At 38.3% G+C, this 24160-nt stretch overlaps 1 protein-coding gene across 1 annotated transcript in view; it reads right to left on the bottom strand.

Moving 5' to 3' along the window:
- The window catches only part of LOC118637139 (complement receptor type 2-like), a 145820-nt gene that overhangs the window by 80073 nt on the left and 41587 nt on the right, over positions 1 to 24160 (bottom strand). Inside the window, exons 14-15 of the mRNA XM_036272315.1 lie at positions 4159 to 4335; positions 3460 to 3559 (exon numbers count right to left, since the gene is read on the bottom strand). Coding sequence (XP_036128208.1) covers positions 3460 to 3559; positions 4159 to 4335 — 277 coding nt within the window. The remainder of the gene's footprint in view (positions 1 to 3459; positions 3560 to 4158; positions 4336 to 24160) is intronic.

The raw sequence follows: 24160 nt of genomic DNA, 5'->3' as shown, positions 1-24160 counted from the left end.
GAAAATAGTGGAATAAGAATATGAAACCTAATTAACACAAATTAGTTTAAAAAGTGTGAAAACAAGAGTAAAAATAGTCTATATAAAACACAAAGTAAGATGGTAGGCATTCATTTTAAATATTAATAATTACCTTAAAAGTAAACAAATTAAACTGTTTAATTATAAGGCAGAAATTATAAGATTGGATTAAAAAATCTAAATAAGTTGTTCACCTTAAACAATGGCACAGCAAAGTAAAAAGTAAAAAAATAAAAAAGAGTATGGAAGTAATAATAAAAAATACTGGGGTTATATTACAAATAAAATAAAGACTTTAAGTCTACATACAAAATAGACATGCACTCAAAAAGCATTTAGAGAGAAATAGCAACCCTATACAATGATAAAGTTTTATTACTCTTGGAAGATAAGCATGTATTAAATGTGTATGCACCTAATTACATAGTCTCAAATATACATATAAAGAGAAAAACAGACAGAAATGCAAGAGAGAAATTGGAAAAAATCACTATATAAGATTTGATAGATCAAGCCTTTGTTAGAAAAGGAACACGCTTGCCCATTCTATAAGGATAAATTAGTTGTACATTTAGATAAGGACAGTATAAGAAGTGAAAATTGTTAGGCCTATAACACTCATAAGCATAAAAGATAAGATCTGGAACAAAATACATAGAACAAATCTAGCAATATATGGAAAAATTTATTATATTCTAGACCAAGTTGGTTTCCTCACACATACAATGTTTTGTCTGTTAATGTAAATTATCACAGTAACAGATGAAAAGAGAAAAGTCATATTATTGTCTCTAAAGATGCAGGAAATCAAGTTGATAAAATTCAAAATCCATTCATGATAAAAAATGTAGCAAATTAGGAATAGAACCTTAAAAATGAATACATAGAAAACATCATATTTAATGTTGCATCATTGAAGGCTTTCTCCTAGGAACTGGGAATGAGACAAACGGTCCACTGTCAGCCTAACATTATACTGAAGGTCCTGGGCAGCACAGCAAAGCAAGAAAAGATATCAAAGGCACAAGGACTGAAAAGAAAGAAATGAAATTGTCTATTAATCTATATATTTATCCTTATGCCAGTACAACACGTACACACTCTTGATCACTGTGTGTTTATAGTAAGCTTTGAAACTGAAAAGTTTTTCTTTATTATAATTGTTTTGACTGTCTGAGTACTTGGCATTTCCCTATGAATTTCAGTACTGGCTTGTAGATTTCTACAAAAGGATGCTGGGATTTGTAGGGATTGTGTTGAATCTGTAGATCAGTTTAATGAGATCAATATTGTAGTCAATATTGTTGCAATCTTAACATAATAAGCCTTCCAATCCATAAACATGGGATGTCTTTCCATTTACTTAGGTCCTCTTTAATTTGCTTTAACAATGTTTTATAATTTTCGATGTGGAATCTTACATTTCTTTGCTTTACTTTATTGTTAATTATTTGATTCTTCTTAATGCTGTTGTTAAGTGGGAGTACTTCTTACTTTTATTTTCAGGTTGTTCATTGCTAGTGTATAAAAATGCAATGTAATTTTGTATATTCATCTTATATTTTGAAATCTTGCTGATGGATTTATCAGCTGTAATAGGATTTTATTTTTTCCATGTGCTTGCATTTCTTAGGATTTTCTATACAAAGCATGCTATTTGTTAAAATAGATTTTTAAAAATTTTTATTTTTATTTATTTTATTTATTTACTTTTTTTTTATTAATTTATTTTTGTTACAGATCTTTCTCCTTTTTCCATTGACACCCTCCTCCCAGTACCCCTCCTCTCCTCGGCATTGTTGTTTATGTTCATTGGTTACACATACATGCATATGCATTCTTTGATTTATCTATCCCCTCCACCCTAGCCCCCTCAGAGATTGTTTTAATTCTTTCTTCCTATCTGGATGTCTTTTAATTCTTCTTCTTGCCCAATTGTCCTGGCTAGAAATTCCAGTATAATGTTGTATAGAAATTATGAAAAGTTTGGGGGCACTTTTAATTTATATAAATATGTGTGTAATATGTGTATTTGTGTATGTGCATGTGCTGTAAAAATAGCTGTGGATCATGGTAAATAAGCTTGAAAACTACTGTCTTAGAGAAACTTTTGCATATGTCTACTAGGAGACATGTGTAAGGATGTTTACATCAGGAATGCTTATAATAGCTAAAATAAAACAAAGCAAAACACAGTAGAAATAATCCAATATTTAACAAGCAACCAAGAACAAGTAAATAAGTTGTGATATAGGCATACAAGAGAATACTGTCCAAAGTAAAAATGGATTAACCACAACTACATGGGTGTCAGCAATAAACTATTAAATAAAAAAAGCAAGTTGCAGTTAAGTACATATAATATCATGCTATTTCTATAAAGCTAAAAATACATTGATTAGAATTATTCATAGTAGAAAAAAAAACTCCAGGGAATGAAAAACATAAAATTCAAAATGACGGCTACTTCTGGAGAGGTTCTGCAGGTGGAGAAATGAGAACTGGAAAGGGCACATGGGAGGTTTCAAAAGTACTAGTAATGTTTCTTAAGGTGTGTAGTTTATTTTTCATTATGTTATTTTGTATGTATTTTAAGTGAGCAAAAAAGCAAAGCAAAAGTTAAGATATAAAGTGAAGCAGTCTCCCCACTTCTTTTCTAAATTGGTTTCCTCCCCCAAGGGTACGCCAAGAATATCTCCACAGCAAGATCCTTGCACTGTGAGCACATCTGGAGAGGTGCTCTAACAAGATTTACCCATTCCCCACATCAGCTCCATCATCCCGAACAAATCACCCTTTCCCACTTCCCCCTGAATCCACCATCCCCAGTTCTTCTTGCTTTGAGAAAAGAATATATTTGTGGGTCAACTATTGTTTGTTCCATTTGCTTCTTTAGAGAGCTGGTCCTCCCCGTCTAATGAATGCTTCCCTTGGTTTTAGGTGCATTAATTTGGTGTGCCGCAGGTACTGACCCATCCGTTGTATTCGAAATATTTGTTTAATCATTTCAAGGGTAGTTAAATGCCTGGATCCAAGCCACCACTTCCATTTAGAAATTCTATTGCTTTGTTTTTAGTGGACAGGTAGTTTATTCTCCTATCTAATACTATTTTTGTTGTTGTTAATCCTCACCCAAGAATATTTTTTTCATTGATTTTTAGAGAGAGTGAAGTGAAGAGGGGAAGAGAGAGAGAGAGAAATATTGATGTGAGAGAGATACATTGATTGGTTGCCTCCCACATGTACCCTGACTGGGCCAGGGATCAAACCTGCCACCCCAGGTACCCGCCCTTGACCAGAAATCAAACCCATGACCCTTTGGTGCAAGAGCCAACACTCTAACCACTGAACAAGCCGGTCCGGGCTCCTACTATTGTTTCAAGATTGGTATTGTAATTTTTGAACTGTCATCCCCCCAAAATGCTACTGCCAACTCACCCTTCATCACAAGAATAAGTAATACGTGATCCAAACGTGGTGTCTCCATCTATTTCCACTTTGCCGTTTATTACGTCTGGAGGAGCTCTACATGACTTGCCTATGGGAAAGAAGCAGAGTTTGGGGACTGGGTGTGGAATACTTTGAACTTCTCTTAGTACATGAAGACCCAACCTGGCTATAGCTTACTCGAGAACATTTGTAGTTCCACAGATTTTGCCACATTGGGGAATTTCTAAAGACTGCCTCAAAATCAGCCACCTACAAAGCACCACTTTCAAACCTCCCCTCCAGTTCTGTCTTATCCTCAGTCTGCACCTCCAAGAAAAATGTAAACTTTATTTGTTATCAAAGTCTTTAATCTGGGACTCAACCAGCGTAAAGGTCTCAGAGCCTGGGCTTTTGTTTCTACCTGCACTTTTCTTTCCAGTTTCAGTTGTAAAAAATGGCAGATTCTTAGAATAGAGATTTTTCCTCAATCATGCCCTATAATGACAGCTTCTCATGAAATAAACCTGTAATGAAGGTGGCAGGAACTCAAAGCAGTAAGAAAATATGACCCCCAGGAATAACTCTCATATCTACTACTTAGGAAAACTATCAAGTCATAGGTGTCTTCATTCCAAAATTTAAACAATTACATCAGATGTTATGGATGTTTAACTGACACAGAGGAGTTCTCAGTCCAGAGTTACTTACGAATACAGTCTTTAGGCCTTGACCAGACCGAGTTTGTTTGGCATCTGATCGAGAAATGTCTCTTTTGGTAACCAGGGCGGCATTGATACTGCAAAGATGTTCCAATGGGAAACTCTTCCTGATCAGTCGCTTTTGTAGGCATGGAAGATGGAAAATACGCTGGGACTTTGCATTGACCTGAAGACCAAGATCACAGTGACATCAAGGTCAATGGAGGAACTTCTACTTCCCCTCCTCTTTTTCTCCAATATGCTTCATAGATATGATCAAAGAGGAACATGAACACTTTAATTATGGTAAAACATTTGCTTTCCTTAGCAGCAACCTGAGAAATTAGCTTTCTAAATCAGCACCTACCCATGGAAAAAGTCCCTGCTATTTTGAAGGTAATTAAGATATATCTACATCTATATCCATATCTACTTATATTTAATTTATATCTGTAGCTATCCATTTTATCTATATCTCTATATCTAATCTATTCTTTCACTGAGGGGAAACTAATTCATAGCTTTACATTTTAGTCCATCAGAAAGTCCCTGGGCTCTGGCTTCATTTATCCCATCCTCTTATGTAATAAGAAGCATGGGTGCATTTTACCATCTACTTTCTTTCTCAGTAGACCACCCAGATCCAGGGGGACTATAAGCCTCTTCTCTGGCCTTCAGTAGCAGTCACAGCTATTAGAAGATGTTGCCAAGTCACCCTGGCTGGTTTTGCTCAGTGGTTAGAGCATCAGCCTGCGGACCAAAGAGTCATGGGTTCAATTCCCCATCAAGGGCACGTACCTGGGTTACAGATTTGATCCCAGGCCTAGGTCGGGGTCCTGCGGGAGGCAACCATTCGATGTTTCTCTCTCTCCCTCCCTCCCTCCCTCTCTCCCTTCAACTCTATCTAAAACATCAAAGGAAAAATATTTTTGGATGAGGATTAACAACAACAACAACAAAAGATGTTGCCAACTCAGTACTTCAGTACAAGAAAATTCAGCACATGCTTTGTAAATAAAGCTAGACAGCTAAAGCTATACTTTACTTTATGAGGGCATATATTTTATAATGTGTATGTTGAATTAAATATTAGACTATTTTACCTCCACTTAAGACTCAAAAAGTTTAAGTTAAAGTAATAAAAACTACCATTTAGAGTTAAACAATATGTAATCAAGAAGAAATAGCTGTTGGGAAAACATCATTTTACATTAGTTTTAGAAATATGTTCTCTTCTGTTTTGATTAATCTTCTGTTTCTCTCCACATACCCTATTAATTAATTCAAATAACAGAGAGTAGATTGACAGCAATCAATCAATTGTTCAATTTTATTAGGCTTCAAATAATCAACTTTTGGATTTATTGATTTGCACTTATCTTTATTTTATCTTTACTAAAATTTTCTTGAGTGTTTTTGCTGAGCTTTTTAAAAAATATAAATTTAAGATGGTAACTTAGATTTTATTTTCAGATTTTCATAATTTCTAAAATAAGCATTCAGATTATTATTTTATTCTGAGCATAGATTTAGCTGTGTTCTCAAAGTTTTGATGTACCATATCGTTAGTTTTTTGTTTTTTTTAACTTTATTAAATTTATTGGGGTGTCGTTGGTTAATAAAATTATATAGGTTTTCAGTGTACAAATGCATATTTTCAGTTCAAAATATTTTATAATGGCCATTGTGATTTCTTCATTGACCCAAGTCTTATTTAGATGTTTTGCATAACTTACAAACATTTAAGAAAATATTTAGCTATAGATATATTATCAAGTTTTAAAATTGATTGACACTTGTATGTCTCAGCATAGGATCAACTGATATAACTGTGCCATATGTATTTGTGAAAATAAAAGATGTGTCTGTGGTAGTGGGTATAGTGTTTTGGGTATGTCAGTGAGGCCCAATCAACAATGAATCATATTTGCTCAAATCTTCTAGATACTTACTGATTTAGGGGTGGGGGGTGGTCTGCTTATTGTACCAGATGCTAAAGTAGTTGTGTTAAAATCTTATTGTACATTTGTCTTATTTCTTTTTCTAATTCTATCCATTTTTTACTTTACTTTTATTATATTTTGTGGTAAATCATGTGTAGTAATGAGTTTTGCCTCAAATACTACTTTGTCTAATTTATTTGTAGAACAAATAGAAAAGCAATAATAAGATTGTTGATTTATCCTCAATATATCAATAATATTTTGAATATAAACACACACTTTAAAGATAAAGATTGCATAATGCCTTATTTGACAAATCTGCTTTTTTTGGTTTGTTTCTGCACGGCATGTTTTCCATCCTTATATGTTCATCCATTCTTTCTCTGAACATGTATGTTGTTTCTTTTGTATGTACCATATGGTTTTTATTTTTAATCATTATGACAGATGTTCCCAAACTCACTCAGTTCACAATACTGTTAGGGTCTCAGTAATTTTTTCATGTCATTCCTAGACAAAAAAAGAAACATTTAACCGTTTCATTTGTTAGATAATGAGGTCCAAACAACTTAATTAGTCTTCTTTCCACCACAATTTTATAATGGGCTATTGTGCACTGCTCAAATTCTCAAACCTGGGAATCAGATGGTAAACTGCCACCTTATTTCCCATTCTATATAATTTTCATTTAGTACTTTTTTTTTTTTTTTTTTTTTATCACAACCACTGCTAAAAAAACAGCTTTGCAAAGATCTGATGTCATCAAGAGGAACCTACTGCAATCCAATTTATCCCAGAGGTACTCTGACCTAGTAGTTTACACAGTATCTGAGAGATACCGAGTATTGCTGTGCTTCCACTGAAAATTTAAAATATCCCACAGGTCCCCTGTGAGTTCACGAGGTACCTCAGCCTCCCCCACACCCGTTTGGGAAATGTAGCAGTATTACAATCTATGTAATTAAAGTGGAACTGTCTGTTTATATTTAATATAATTGGTGATATATTTGGGATTAGATGTACCATTTTACTATGTGCTTCTTATATTTTGCCTTCTTTGTGATTATCAATTATATTTATTTTATTAGATTATTATGTTACACATTCTTTTATTGTTCCTTTAAAGAAAACACCCATTCTTAACATGTTAACATGTAATTAACAATTATTTCCCCAATGTAAGAAACATTGAAAATTCTAACTCATTTACTTCCCTCCTATCATTTATTCTTTCATTATTGTATATTTAAATTCTACACATATTTTAAACTCCCTCTAGTCATATTCAGTATGTACACTCTGCAGGTTGTTTGTTGGTCTATAATCATTGGCTACTAAGGTGGACTCTAATAGTAATGGACTACCTCAGCAGGCTCAGCTAAGATTTTGAAAGCCTATGTAGACATGTATGGTCAGCTAATAATAAGCTCCCAAATTCACACTCTAATCCCTGGAGCCTGTGAATCTTACATAATATGGCAACATAGCTTTGCAAATGTGATTAAGAATCTTGAGATGGGAAAATGATCCTGGATTGTCTGTGTGTGTATTAAATATAATCACAAAGGTCTTTATAAGAGGGAGGCAAAGGATGCAGGAGAAAGACATTTAAAGATGCCGCATTGCTAATTTTGAAGGTGGAGAAAGAGACCATGATCCCAAAGGATGTAGGCAGACTCTGAAAGATAGAAAAAAACAAGGAAACCTATTCTGTCCCAGAGCCTCCAGAGAGAACAATCTTATGTACCCATTTTAGATTTGACATGCTGAACTATAAGAGAATACATTTTTGTTGCTTTAAGTCAGTGATTTTCAACCTTTTTCACCTCATGGCACACATAAACTAATTACTAAAATTCTGTGGTACACCAAAAACAATTTTTTTTTTTTTTTTTGCCGAGCTTACAGAATAATAGGTTTAATTTTGGTTCACTCACATCAGACAACTATTGTTGGGTTGGCTCTTGTCACTTTTTTTAATTTGACAATCTAAGGGAAAAGAGGTCAGTGCCCCTGACTAAATAGGTATTGCATGTTTTAAGAATTTTTGTGGCACACTGGTTGAAAATTGCTGCTTTAAGTCATTAAGTTTGTGGTAATTATTTGCAACAGCCCAGCCAGTGTGGCTCAGTGGATTGAGTGTTGTCCCATAACCTGACAGGTTCCAGTTCAATTCCCCTTCAGGGCACAGGCCCCAGTTTCGGGATCAATCCCCAGTGTGGGGTGTGCAGGAGGCAGCCGATCAATGTTTCTCTCTCACATCGATGTTTTTTTCTCTCCCTCCCTTCCTCTCTTTCTAAAAAGAATCAATAAAAACATATTTAAAAAAATAAACTAATACAAAAGATAATGGCATATACTGTTAAAAAATTCAAATTCATAGAGACCTGGCCTTGAACCCAATGCCTTTTACTATCTTTGAAGCCTTCAACCTGCTGACAATCTCATTGAGCCTTAGTTTCATCTTCAGAAAGCTGATGATATTTACCAGGTAGGTTTGCTGGTAGAATAAAAATGCAAAGCATTTAATAACACCTTACACATAGAAGGCACTTGATAAATAGTAGTATATTTATTATTTATAGAAAAGAAAAATACTTACAGGTAGATTAGAATCTTCTGCAAAAGTAGACATGCCCACTTTGCTTCCAAGTGTTTATTTTCTACTATGTGTGAAGGGCTAGTTTGGAATAAGCCTATTTTGTTGGGAAAGCACCGGAGGATCAGTGACCAGTGATCTCAGAAGCTCTCCTGAGTGTGTGTCCCAGATTCAGCCTGGGATTTCATCTTTCAGCTCATGGGCTCTATCATGGTTCCCACAAGACCACTGACAAATAGAATTCCTGAAGAAAGTGAATCCAACTAGTCGCTGGGCCTGGATGATTGCTAAATTGCTCTTTTCCTGCTTCATGGCTTTAATAAGAATTAGGGGACTTGCTCTAGGCACCCTACTTAGGCAAAGGATGGTGATCCAAGAAAGCTCATGTTTCTCACTCATTTTTCTCTAATATTAGACAGCCTTATATCCGTCACTACACATTCTCTTTACGGAAGCAGTAGTTGTTAGGCAAGGGTGCCCTGGCTTGCGTGTCTTGCCTCATCTAGTGCCACTCGGTCCTCTGACTGAGCTTTCCCCTTCTTAAGTGTAAGACGTATGTGCTTTCTCCTGTCTATGACATCCTTTCTGTGTGAGATGCTTTATCTTCACTCTGACTTTCGCTCTTCTTCCAGGTCTCTGCTAAATGCTGCTCCCTTCCTGAAGCCTTTCCTGGCCCTCTTAGGGATTTCAAATCTGAACTACTTCCCTCTACCCCATAGTCCTTTCTAATGAGACCCTTTTCTTTTCCTTTTGCATCACTTATTACAAATTGTGATTTTTAAACTTGTGTGATTTAAAAATATCAATAGATACAAGACACGCATAATATAAAGACAAGACTCAATGATTTTTGCTCCTCTGAATTTATACCTAGTTCATGTGCTTAGCACTCATCACATAGTTATCGCAATACACAAGTAAATGACGAATTGCCTCCAAAACTTAGAAAAACCATCAAGAATCCAGGCTATATCCCTAAAAGCTCTGATTCAGTGGGTCTTGGTTACAGCCCAGGAGTCTGTGTGGTTCAAGTTTCACAGGTGATTTTGGATAGATAATAGCACTTTGGAACCACTTTGGTAAACAGTAAAAATCTACCAAGTAAGCAACTAACCCTGTGGTTTAAAATGTTACGCATTCATCTTTTCTCTGGTTGATATGTGTGATAAATGTAATTTTGATGTTTATTCCATCTATTGATGCTGGACAAGGGAAGACATAGTGCAAGAGTTTTACTAGGAGAGACTGAGGGTCACTGCAAAGCTCAAGGGAGTGGATAGAAAGAGATCTAAAGCAACAGAGCAAAAGGAATAAACTATTCTTGGAATGGCAACCCTTTTCTTTAATCATCTAAAATCCTTACCTAAATTCTAGGAATAGTACATACAATAGTGAAAATGCACATTTTGAAAATAGCTCAAATAAAAAGGAATATATGAACCTTCATCAGAGAAAGCTTTATCTAGTGTTCTTCTCCTCCTTTATTAACAATCTCTCAAATTATGTTGGGTCGCTATGATAAACTCAAGATCCATCATAGTTTTTAAAAAATAGTTTGTATAGCTTTATTAAGATACATTATGTACAATAATTGAAAATAATTTAAAGTGTGCAGCTCGATGACTTGACATATGTGTGCACCATGAAACCATCACCACAATCAAGAAAACAAACATTTCCATCACTCTCCCTAGTTTCCTCACGCTCCTTTGTAATCCATCCATCTCTTTACTTCCTTCTCTAGGTAAACGTCCACCTGTATCCTCGTACTGCAAATTGATTTGACTTTCTAGAATTTGATATAAACTGAACCACTCACTTTTTTTTTTTTTTTTTTCTGGTCTAGCTTTCACACAGCATAAATAGTTTGAGATTCATCCAGGTTGATACATATCTCTCTCTCTCTCACACACACACACACACACACACACACACATCTATCTATATCTACATCTCTCTCTCTCTCTCTCTCTCTCTCTATCTATCTATCTAATTTCAACTAGTTCCTACATTTTTGTTTTTGTCAACTTTTGGTCAGTTGTGATGAGATTAAGAGTGTTTCTCCCCCTAATGTCTCTGACAAAGAGCTTGAATACATGTCTGTGTATCCATGTGTGTGTTTGGTGCCTCTGTGTGTGGGAGTGGTGGTCAGGTATGCCATTTTCTTATTTGCTTGAGTTAACCTTATTAGAATTCTTTCACTCAGTGTTTCCACATAAGACAATTATGAAGTTATTTTTCCAATTGTGACGGTTACCTTAGATAAAGCTGGGCAATGGAAACCATACACCTTCTCACCTGAACATATGTAAATTTAAAATGTCACAAAACACAGAAAGCAAACTGGAACACCCCTCCTCTCTACCTTGCATCTCTACACAACAGGGAACAAGCCAGAGAGCTGACCTGAGGACCAGGAGAGGGCGACAGAGACTGTATATTAAATACGGTCCTAATGATGCTTTATTAGTACGCTAGTTTTTATATAAGTCAAATATCCCTGGAAACCATCCTGTAGAACTGTTTTTTTGGATTTCCTCCTTAAGTGCTGCTTAATTTGTGCTCCTTCCACTCAGCCTTTTCTGATCACTGGAGCTGAGATGTCTCTATTTCAGTCATCCTGTGACCTTTGGGTTCTCTTTTGTGACTTCCTAGTAGGGTTTCGTAGATGTGCATGGCGATTTTCAGGTTACAGAACACTATCACATATATTTCCTCATGTGGTTTTTGCAATAGTCCTCTCAGATAACAGGATGTCAATTACGTTCATTATATACTCATGGGCACAGAAAGTTAGGGATGTTAATTTACTTGCAGGATCTAAGACCCCCATTTGGTAAGTAGCAGACACTGGAAAAACCAGAACTCTGGTCTCCTAATAACAGAGATTTCATAAAGTCTCACCAGCCTAGGTCTATATGTATCCACATTGGAGGCATAGCTCTCTTACACGCCTTTTCAACTCCGACATGCAGTGACATCCATCAGCATTTTCTTCATCTAAATTACTTTAGCCAGTAAATCACTAGTTAGTTTAGTTTCGGCTGTTCCACATTAGGAGGTTATTGTGGTAACCTTAGTAAAACATTTTTTTTTTTTTTTTTTTGCAGTTACTAGTGTGTGGGATTGTTAACACAAGCAACCCATAACATTCCAGCAAGAAGGAGCCAGATGCTCACAAGGTCCACAACCATTTCTACAGGTTACTTTCTGCTGTCTAAGGAGATAAAATATTAATACCAACTTTTATGAAAACAAAAAGAACCAAGACTGTCACTTCAACTGAGACGTTGCCAATGAGTCCAAGCCGCTAAGAAGTCTTCTGGGGAAGCCAAAGAAAAGGAAGGAAAGGGTTCTCTTGCTAGTTGTTTTTGTATTTGAAGTTAAAAGGAAGGAAGGTAAGGTAAGGTATAAAATTTCCATAATAATTATAAGAGGCTTTATTTTGTACTAAACATGACTACAATGGGACAATAAGTAAACCTCTCTGAGTCCCTTCTGCACTGAGGGTTCTGGGGCTTCACTAGTTATTCTAACCTCAAGTGCCCTGCATGAATTTTTATTTTTATTTTATTTTTTATCCTCACCTGAGGACATTTTTCCATTTTTTGTTCTGATAGAGTGGGAGGGAGAGAGAGGAAGAGAGAGAGAGAGAGAGAAACATCGATGTGAAAGGGACACATTGAGTGGCTGCCCCCGCACGACCCAACCAGGGCTGGTGACAAACTGCAACCGAGGTACATGCCCTTAGCGGGAACCGAACCCCGGTCTCTCTGGACCGCAGGCTGATGCTCTAACTGCTGAACCAAATCGGCCAGGGCTGGGATTTTTTTTTTTTTTTTTTTTTTTTATCCTCACCCAAGGACATTTTTCCATTTTTTGCACAGATAGAGTGGGAGGGAGAGAGAGGAAGAGAGAGAGAGAGAGAGAAACATCGACGTGAAAGAGGCACATCGAGTGGCTGCCACCTGCACGACCAACCAGGGCCGGGGACAAACTGCAACCGAGGTAGGTGCCCTTAGCGGGAACCGAACCCCGGTCTCTCTGGACCGCAGGCTGATGCTCTAACCGCTGAACCAAATCGGCCAGGGCTGAAATTTAAAAAAAAACTTCACCCAAGGACATTTTTCCGGTTTTTTTTTGTTGTTGTTGTTCAGATAAAGTGGGAGGAAAAGAGAGAAACACCGATGTGAAAGGGACACATCGAGTGGCTGCCACCAACACGACCCAACCAGGGCTGGGGACAAACTGCAACCGAGGTACGTGCCTTAGCGGGAACCGAACCTGGGTGTTTCTGGACCGCAGGCCAAGGCTCCAACCTCTGAGCCAAACCGGCCAGGGCGAAATATGTCTTAAAGTAGGGCGCTCGGTAAGTTTCTTAATGATGGAGGTGGTGGTTTGGGGAGTGAGTGGGCTGAATATAGCCCCATGCAGGGCAGATTTCAGGTGGAAACTGCCTCTCCCGGGACTGCTTGACCAAACACCCTCATGAACAAAATGCAGAGCTCATGGTGGAGGAATACAAATTGATTAAACGACAGGCACTGTATTAGACCCTTGGCATGCTTTATGCCATTTAGGTAGCAACACCATGAGGTAGGAGTATCAGTGTTTCCATTTCACAGATGAGGAAACCGAAGCAGGCAGCGGTAATAACTCCCCCCCCCCCCGACCCCCCCAGTTAAGTTTCTAGGATTAGAGCCCAGGACAGTGGCATTTCCAGACGTTTTTCTTTCACTAGGACAAGTGCCACGTTCAGACAGCCAGTCTTTGTTCAGAAAGAAGGGCATGACATTTTGTGCCTCACCCCTTTAGCTTATGCGCTCTCCTCTGGGATCTGGACACAGAAGACCCTGAAGGGGGTGCTCGACCTTTAGCCAAAGGCAAGGAGGGTCTGAGTACACAGAGGGGATCCCAGAGCCCCCATGCCCAAGCTCTCTTGCAAACTTAGCCAGCTGAACACGAAACCCCAGGATCTGCGGTCCAGCAGCTGCCTCGCCCGCTGGGATCGCTCCCCACGTCCATGGGCATCTCACCCCAGGCCGCCGGCGGCAGCAGCAGCAGCAGCAGCAGCAGCAGCAGCACCAGAACCGGCAGGCGGCCTCCTCCGGAGCAGGAGAGAAGGGGCGCCGGCGGCCAGAGAGGCTCCCGACTCCTCCGAGAAGAGGCTCCCATCTTCCCCAAGCACCTCTAGTAACCGATGTAATCAGGAAGAAATCCAAGTAACAGCAAAGCGCAGCTCACAGGACAAAGACCACAGTCAAGGCTGTGCGCCCAGGATCTGGGGAGTGCTGTTGGGGTTCCGGACAAAAAAGCTTTTGACCACAGCTTCCCCTTAATGGGCGAGGTCTTATCTACTCTCAATTTGCATTGTTTCTAGGGAGTTTGCCTTCCAGAGATCCCCGCAGGGATCCGTGTGCAGGAACCAAATCTAGCAGAGCTTCAGCTCCTTCATGTGTTCTGCGTGCCTGGGTGGGCAGTGCCAAAGGCGGTGGGTTCTTCTGGCTCCGCCGCCTCACACTCCTACCTGACTTTTGCCCTTTGCAAGAATTTGCGTGGGTAGGTCAGCTGCTGAAATGCCTGCTGTCTGTGTTGAAGACAGTTGCTGACAACATGTACGGGATACAGGGACTATGAAGAACCAATTTCTGTGTGCTGAATTGAGATACACTAAGCCACTGAAAGGTTTTTAAAAGAGAGCGACTGCATCCGATTTGAATTTTAAAAATATAATTCTATCTGTAGTATGGAGACTGGATTGGAATAAGGACACAGTGGACAGAGAGACTAGCAAGGAGGCTACATCATCGGGGTTGAATTTGATGGTGGCTTTGTCTGGGGATAGAGTTGGGCAATTTAAAAAGATACTGGAGATGGAATGAACAAAATTTGCTTGTATATTGGATATTGGTTACTTCCGTTCTGTTTTTTATTATTTTTATTTTAGAGAGAGAAGAAGGGAGAGGGAGAGATAGACAGAAACATCTATCAACTCTTGCCATCTCTTGCATGCCCAGCCCTGGGAATTTGGCCCACAACCTGGGCATATGCCCTGACTGGGAATCGAACCAGCAACCTCTTGGTTGCATGCTCAACCACTGAGCCACACCAGCAGGGTGTTACTTCCTTTCTTAAAGTGATTGGTGAGAGAAATAAAATCAACAGTTCACCCCAGGGTTCTCAACGAATGATTTTACTGTTTATTGAAATAAAGATATGGGAGTGGGGCATATTTGGAGCATGGGTTAAGAGTTCAAAGATGAGAGAAATGGGGGTGTGTGGTAGGCTGAATAAGGGCTCCCTAAAGATGTCCATGTCCTAATCCCTAGATCCTGTGAATAGGTTACCTTATGTAATGAGAGGTTTTGTAGATTAAATTGAGGAATTTGAGATGGGGAGGTTACCCTGGATTATTTGCGTGGGTAATGTAATCATGGGGTCCTCGTTAGAGGAAGGCAGTAGATCAGAGTGGGAAAGGACCATGACTGAAGCAGAGATTGGAATGATGCTGCCATAAATCAAGGAATGACAGCTACCTCTAGAAGCTGGAAAAGGCAAGTCAGGAATTCTCCCCTGGAGCTTTCAGAAGGCACTAGTACTGTTAACACCATGATTTAGTCCTGTCAGACTCTTTTTGGACTTCTGAACAGAACTGTAAAAGAACAAATCTGTGTCATTGTAACCTACAAGCAACATGCTACAGCAACAAGAGGAAACTAATATGGGGGAGGAGGGAGATGGTTGGAGGATCAAGGGAAAGCGGAACAGGTTTTTGGCTTTTTAACTGAGAAAGCCTTGGGTATGGGACAGATGGAGTTTATAGAGATTCAGGGGATGTGGGAATGTTCTAGGCAGAGGTTGACAATATAGGTAGTTTGTTGATTATGAAGCTGGACTTCTAGTAAGGCCCAACAAGATGCCTTTTAAAAGAAACATTTAACATTTTTGTGTATCATGGATCTCTTTACCTGTTTGGTCAAGCCTATGGTTCCCTTCTCAGAATTATTTTTAAATGGATAAAATAAAGTACATTAGGTTATAAAGGAAACCAGTCATATAGGGTCAGTTCTAGCCACGAACCTTTAGAGGTCTTTCAAGAACCCCAGATTTCAAAATTATTAGGAAAACGAGTTAGCTGTTTCTAAAGCAGGATTTGGAATCAGTTATTGGGAGACCGATGGAATTCTCAATATTAAATGCTAGAGAGTGGGAGTCAGAAGAGGCTTGAAAAGCTATTGTAGCAGATATTTCAGTAAATGTGTTAGCTCTTTTCTCCTCCATGCAGACCTGTGATTCATGGTGGAAAACCATACTCAGTGCAGCTTCATGAATGGAGACCCACAGTCCAGCAAACTTAGATAACTGAGCACTCATAGCCTTTTCCCACATAAAGATCCCAGAATACTGTCTTACTTCATTTGTTCTCTTCTACTCAAGTCTCAGTTCCTACCCTCGCTAGTTGAGAAAGGACGGTATCCCAAATGCGTGGTATGTTTTTCATCTTCCATTAGTTTCTATTTTAAGACTCTACTGTAAGAAATATCTACTTTGATCATATCACGTATTTTACCTCCTTTTTAAAGACATCCAATATCATTCTCTCAAAGATCTCTTATCACCCTTTCAAGTTGTTCTCAACAGAACTATGGAAGAAGAAGCCATATTCTAGTAGGTTGATGAAAAGGGAGTAGAAGATTCAATTCCCCAGCCTTACATTGCATGCTATCAGAATACACCACTCACTACTATTTCTTTTGCACTAATTTCCCAGCATCGTCTTTATCCCTTCATTTCTTAAAGGTTTTAGCTCCTAGATCAGGGCAACCTTTTCCACTCTATCTGCATTCATAGTCCTCAGTGATTCGATATTCACAGTGATTCTGTTTTCTACTCTGCCACTTAGCCCATGGAAGTACCGTAGATCTTGTCCTCATTAAGCTACAAACCTCCAGAATTTCAACCATTGCACTGTCCAACCACTAACACTGTCCTAGTTTGCCGTGACCCAGACATCTTTGTATTTCTCAGTACCAACAACAGATTGATCGCACCACCATCTTTCAGTCTCAAACTTCCTTAGTGTCCTCACTTTCAGCCTTACCAGATTAAATCCCATGATTCATCATTGTAATATTTTGTTTATTTATTTTTAAATTTTATTTGTTTATTTATTTTAATTAATTAATTTATTTTTGTTATAGATGTTTCTCCTTTTTCTCCCACTGATTCCCCTCTCCCCATCCCTGCCCACCCTGACCCCACCTTTGTTGTCCATGTCCATTGTTCATGAACACATGCATATAAGTTCTGTGGTTTATCTCTCCCCCACCACCCCTTCTTCTGGGGATTGTCAGTCTGTACCTCACTTCCACGATTCTGGGACTACCCCATTCCTCAGACTGTTATGTTCATTATATTCCACAAATAAGTGAGATCATATGATACTTGTCTTTCTCTGTTTGGCTTGTTTCGCTTAGGATGATATTTTCCAGGTCCCTTCATGTCATCACAAAGGATAAGAGATTTTTCTTTCTTACAGCTGCATAGTACTCCATTGTGTGTATGTACCACTGCTTTTTTATCCATTCTTCTACTGATGGACACTTGGGCTGTTTCCAGATCTTAGCTATTGTAAATAGTGCTGCTACGCATATGGGGGTACATATATTCTTTCTGATTGGTGTTTCAGGCTTCTTAGGGTATATTCCTAGAAGTGGGATCAGTGGGTCAAATGGAAGTTCAATTTTTAACTTTTTGAGGTGACACCATATTGTTTTCCATAGTGGCTGCACCAGTCTGCATTCCCACCAGCAGTGTACTAGAGTCCCCTTTTCTCCACACCCTCGCCAACACTTGTTGGATGATTTGTTGATGGTGGCCATTCTGACAGGTGTGAGGAGATACCTTATTGTTGTTTTAATTTGCATCTCTCTGATGATTAGTGATGTTGAGCATTTCTTCATATGTCTCTTAGCCATTTGTATATCCTGTTTGGAGAGGTGTCTTTTTAGTTCCTCATTTTTTAAATTGGGTTCCTTGTCTTCCTTTTGTTGAGTTGTATGAACACTCTATATATATTGGAAATTTACCTCTTATCTGATATATCATTGGCAATTATGCTCTCCCATACAGTGGGATGCCTTTCCATTTTGATGATTGTATCATTTGCTGTGCAGAAGCTTTGAGTTTGATGTAGTCCCATGTGTTCATTTTCTCCTTTGTTTCTGTTGTCTTAGCTGATGTATCAGTGAAAATTCTGCTGTGTATTATGTCTGAAATTTTGTTGCCTACATTTTCTTCTAGGATTTTTATGGATTTATGAGTCACATTTAAGTCTTTTATCCATTTTGATTTTATTTTTGAGTATGGTGTACGTTGATGGTCTGGTTTTGTTTTTTTTGCATGTAGCTGTCCAATTTTCCCAACACCATTTATTCAAGAGGCTGTCTTTACTCCACTGTATGCTCTTGCCACCTTTGTCAAATATTAATTGAGCATATTGCCTTGGGTCCATTTCTGGATTCTCTGTTCTGTTCCACTGGTTTATATGCCTGTTCTTGTGCCAGTATCAGGTTGTTTTGATTACAGTGGCTTTGTAATATAACCTGAAATCTGTTAATATTATGCCTCCAACTTTTTTCTTCTTTTTCAAGGTTGCTGTAGCTATTCGGGGTCTTTTTGGTTCCATATGAACTTTTGAAATATTTGTTCTAGTTCTGTGAAGTATGTCATTGGTATTTTGATGGGGATTGCATTGAATCTATAGATTGCTTTGGGTAGTATGGACATTTTAATGATGTTGATTCTTCCAATCCATGAACAAGGTATGTGCTTCCACTTTTTGATGTCTTCCTCTATTTCTTTTTTCAATGAACTGTAGTTTTCTGGAATGGGTCCTTTATTTCTTTGATTAAGTTTATTCCTAGGTATCTTAATTTTTTTGCCGCAATGGTAAATGGGATTGTTTTTTTAGATTCTCTTTCTGTGAGTTCATCATTGATGTATAAGATGCTATCGATTTCTTGGTGTTAATTTTGTATTCTGCTCCATTGCCAAATTGGTTTATTAAATCTAGTAGATTTTTGATGGAGTCTTTAGGGTTTTCTATGTACAATATCATGTCATCTGCAAATAATGACAGTTTCACTTTCTCCTTTCCAATTTAGATTCCTTTTATTTTTTTCTTCCTGTCTGATTGCTGTGGCTGAGAATTCCAGTACTATGTTAAATAAGAGTGGCAAAAGTGGGCATCCCTGTCTTCTTCCTGTTCTTAAGGGGAATGCTTTTGGTTTTTGCCCATTGAGTATGATGTTGGTTATAGATTTTTCATATATAGCTTTTATTATGTCAAGATATGATCCGTATATTCCCACATTGCTGAGCATTTTTATCAGAAAGTGGTGCTGAATTTTGTCAAATGATTTTTCAGCATCTATTGATATGATCATAAGGTCTTTATCTTTCATTTTGTTTATGTGGTGTATCATATTTATTGATTTGCGAATATTGTACCAGCCTTGCATCCCTGGGATGAATCCCACTTGGTCATGATAAAAACATTTTTTTAATGTATTCCTAGATCTGATTGGCTAATATTTTGTTAAGGATTTTAACATTTTCATCAGAGATATTGGCCTGTAGTTTTCATTCTTTGTAGTGTTTTTATCTGGTTTTGGAATTAGAATTATTCTGGCCTCATAAAATGAGTTTGGAAGTCTTTCTTTTTCTTGAATTTTTTGGAATACTTTGGGGAGAATGGGTGTTAGTTTTTATTTGAATGTTTGGTAAAAGTGCCCCGTGAAGCCGTACAGGCCCGGACCTTTGTTTGTTGGGAGATTTTTTAAATTACATCTTCAATTTCCTTGGTTGTTATTGGTCTGTTCAAGTTTTCTCTCTCTTACCATTCAGTTTTGAGAGACCATGTGTTTCTAGAAATTTGGCCATTTCACCTAGATTGTCCAATTTGTTGGTGTATAATTGTTCATAGTATTTGTTAAGTATCCTTTGTATTTCTGTGGTGTCAGTTGTTACTTCTCTTTCATTTCTAATTTTTTATTTTTTTTTATTTTGGTCCTCTGTCTTTGTTTCTTGGTGAGTCTAGTAGCTAAGGGTACATCAATCTTGTTTATCTTTTCAAAGAACCAGCTCTTTGTTTCATTGAGCTTTTGAATTGTTCTTTTAGTTTCTATGTCATTTATTTCTGCTCTTATATTTACTATTTCTTTCCTTCTACTTGCTTTGGGGTTTTCTTATTGTTTGCTTTCTAGTTCTTTAAGTTATGAGGTTAGATAGTCAATTAGACATTTTTCTTGTTTCTTGAGGTAGATCTGTAGTGCTATGAACTTCCCTCTCAGGACTGTTTTTGCTGCATTCCATAGATTTTGTGTGTGCATTTCCATTGGTTTCCAGGAAGTTTTAATTTCTTCCTTGGTCTCCTTGGCAACCTATTCACTGTTTAAGAACATGCTAGCCCTGGCTGGTTTGGCTCAGCAGTTAGAGTCAGCCTGCGGTTCAGAGGGAAGAACATGCTATTTAGTCTCTATGTGTTTAAATGTTTTTGGTGTAAGTAATTTTTAATTTCATGCTATTGTGATCTGAGAAGATGCTTGATATAATTTCAATCTTCTTGAACTTGTAGAGACTTAGTTTGTATCTTAACATGTGCTCTATCTTGGAGAATGTCTCCTGTGCACTTGAGAAGAATGTGAATTCTGCAGTTTTGGGGTGTAATTTTCTATAGATATCTATTAAATCTATTTGATCTAGTGCATTATTTAGAGTCTCTGTACCCATGTCAATTTTTTGTCTAGAGTATCTATCTAGTGATGTCAGTGGGGTGTTGAAGTCCCCTGCTATGACTATATTGCCATCAATTTCTCCTTTGAAGTCCTCCATAAGTTTTAAAATATAATTTGGTGCTCCTAAATTGGGTGCATATATGTTTACCAAGTTATATCTTCCTGTTGGATAGATTCTTTCAATATTATGTAGTGGCCTTCTTTGTCTTTAGTTATGGCCTTCATTTTGATTTTTTTTTTAACCTCACCTGAGGACATTTTTGCATTTATCTTTTGATAGAGCAAGAGAGAGAGACGGTGGAATACAGAGGGAGAAACATCTATGTGAGAGAGACATATCGAATAGTTTCCACTCACACGACCTCAACTAGGGCTGGGGATAAACTACAACTGAGGTACGTGCCCTATGCGGGAACCAAACCTGGGACTCTCTGGCCTGCAGGCTGAACTCTAACTGTTGAGCCAAACCAGCCAGGATGGCCTTCATTTTGAAGTCTGTTTTATCAGATATGAATATTGCTACCCCAGCTCTTTTTTCCTTTCCATTTACTTAGAAGATTATTTTCTATCCCTTCACTTTTAACCTATGTGAGTCTTTTTTTTGTGAGGTGGGTGTCTTGTAAACAACATACATATGAGTCATGCTTTCTCATCCATTCAGCTACTCTGTGTTTTTTGATTGGAGCATTTAATCCATTTACATTTAAGGTTATTGATATGTATGTATTTATTGCCATTTTTGTTTATTCTGGTTATATTTTTCTTCCTATTTCTTCTACTAATTACAGCAGTCCTTATAGCATTTCTTGCAGTGCTGGTTTGGTGCTAATATATTCCCATAACCTTTTTTTTTTTTTTGGTCTGGGAAGCTCTTTATTTGACCTTCTATTTTGAATGATAGCCTTGCTGGATAGAGTAGTCTTGGATTCAGATCCCTGTTTTTTATGACCTTGATTACTTTGTGCCATTACCTTCTGGCCTGTAGTTGAGAAGTCAGCTGATAGCCTTATGGGGGTTCCTTTGTAGGTAACCTGTTGCTTATCTCTTGCTGCCTTTAGGATTCTCTCTTTGTTTGTAATTTTTGGCATTTTAATTACTATGTGTCTTGGTGTAGGCCTGTTTGAATTCTTACTTGGGATTTCTGTGCTTCTTGTACTTATATGCCTTTTTCCTTCACCAAGTTGGGGAAGTTTTCTGTGACTATTTCTTCAAATATATTCTCTAACTCTTGCTCAACCTCTTCTTCTGGAACTCCTATGATGTGTATGTTGTTATGTTTCATATTGTCCCACAGTTCTTTTAGGCCGTCTTCCTGTTTTTTAATTTTTTTTTTTGGTTCTTGGATTGTGCAATTTTTTTCTATCCTCTTTGCTAATTCACTTATACAATCCTAAGCCTCCTCTACTCTGCTGGTTATTCCTTCCAATGAATTCTTTATTTCTATGTGATTCTTCATTTCCAATTGGTTGGTTTTCAATGCTTCTATATCTTTACTCATACTATTGAGCTTCCTCATGATTATTACTCTAAATTCTCCCCCTGTATCTTGCTCAATTCCCTTTTATTTATTTCATCTTCTGTCAAATTATATTGTTTTTTCATTTGGGATTTCTTTCTTTGTTTCACCATTTTGGCTATGTCAGTGGGTTTGGAGCCTGCCAAATTTTCTCTGTGGGTTTCCACTGGTTGTGACTCCCTCTACTGGGTTGGATAAGTGTGGGAGGACCCATGTTAAACACCACTGTTGTCTTACTTTCCTGGGTAAATTTGCAAGTCCAGGAAAGTTTCAGTTATCTTCTGGCTTTTTGCCTCAAGGCTATTAGTCTCAATTACTTGATGAGCTTTGGGTTGTAGCCCTCAATTGAATGAAAAAATTCCTCAAGTGTTCAGGGTAAGAGGATTTCCAGAGGGTGAGGCAGATGCTGACTGTTAATGAGCCTCAATTTTCATTTCTCTGGCCTGGCTGGGTGGCATTAAATTTTTGAGGGAGGGGCTGTTGCTTCTCCCTGGGGCTCTGGGGCTCTTTGAGCAATATGGCTATGAGGGAGTGATTCAGCACAAAATTCCCTGTGTCCTCTAAATCCTGAGTCTGTCCACACAGTTCCAGTCCAGTTTGGCCTCCCTCTGCTGGAGCCAAGATGAGTGGCTGTAGCTAATTTAGTGCTCTGTCTCAGCCCTCTGCACTATGGAGCTGGCTTGGGATTTTAACCCTGAGGGAGCTGCTAACAGCTTAAATTGCTGCTGTCTGTGGGCTCCCAGCCCACCCTCTTGTGCCTCTACAGTTTTTACAAGGCTCAATCTATTGTCCTTTTTCTGTCCCTAGTTATATGGGTCCTCTCCAGCTGCTCTTCTGTTGTTGTTTTTTTTCCTGACAATTTGGCTTTATTTTAGTTGTAATTCCAGTTTGGTCTTGGGAGGTGTCTGTGTATCTTCCATTCACTCTGCCATTTTGGAATTCTCCTCTGAACATTTGGTGGTAAATAGGAGGGAGATAGTTTAAAGGAGAAACATGGATGGTTTGGGGGAATTTGTTTTTGCATGGAGAGTATAGTGGATATTTGTTGCTTTAAGGGGGCCCTTTCAGATGAAATTGGCCCTCTGGCTATTCCTTTGGGAGATTCCCTCTTTCATTTATTTCCACATGGTTCACATAGACCATGGTTTCTCCACTGTGACACTATTGACATGATGACCCAAGTAATTCTTTGTTGTGGGGAGGCTGCCCAGTGCACTGTGGGATGTTTGGTGGCATTCCTGGCCTTTACCCACTAGATGCCCAACGCTCCCCTCCTCCAGCTGTAACAACCAAAAATGTCTACAGACATTGCCAGTGTTCTCTGGGAGAACTTGATTGCCCCACTGAAGAACCCCTGAGTTAGATCAGTCCTACCCCAGTTCCAACTGTGGGCAGGCAGCTCAGACTCTGCCATCTGCTATTTCCCTGCCCAGGTCCTAGTAAATGGTTCCATGGGGGCATATGCCATTTTTTTGGACAAACCAGAGATAATAAAGGGATTTTTGAAGGTATTGTTGGACAGAAGAAGCTTTTTGTGTTGGACTGCTAAGCTAACAAGGTATGTGCTTGGCATTGACAGAGAATACTCTGACGGTTTTTAGGTAGTGTCAACCATAAAATGAGGCCAGCAGGGAAAAGCAGAACCAGGGGACAGAACAGATTCTTGAAGATGATTTGAATATTTAATTTCTGTTTTGACAGAAGCCAGCTGCATTCATGATCTTTTCTGTCATGGGATATAATAAAATTTATTGGTTTAAGCCAGTTTGAGATGGATTCCTGTCACTTGCAGATAAACGGGTATCACCTTGAGCAGGTCTGCAGGTGGAAAGGAACCAGTGATGTGAGAGGGTATAACTGATGGAGCAATGTCCTGGAAGGAATGGGGATGGGAGAAAATAGTGTAGCCTGTGAAAAGTGGTTGGTGGAAATGATGAGCTGAAATAGTTAAAGTTTAGAGGTAGAGGCAGAGGAAGTTGAGAGTTACTCTCTGATGTTTTCATCATCTAAGAAAAAGATGGATAGTACAGATGATGGTAGACTGGAGTAATGGTCTGAAGTGCTTATCAGATAATTTGGAGAAATAAAAATGGAACTATGAATAAATAAAAGATGCTGAGCAATATCCCACTTCTGGGTATATATCCAAAAGAATT

This window comes from Molossus molossus, unplaced genomic scaffold (genome assembly GCF_014108415.1).
Source record: "Molossus molossus isolate mMolMol1 unplaced genomic scaffold, mMolMol1.p scaffold_m16_p_20, whole genome shotgun sequence".
Taxonomy (NCBI): domain Eukaryota; kingdom Metazoa; phylum Chordata; class Mammalia; order Chiroptera; family Molossidae; genus Molossus; species Molossus molossus.
This window is presented reverse-complemented; position numbering and strand designations above follow the sequence as displayed.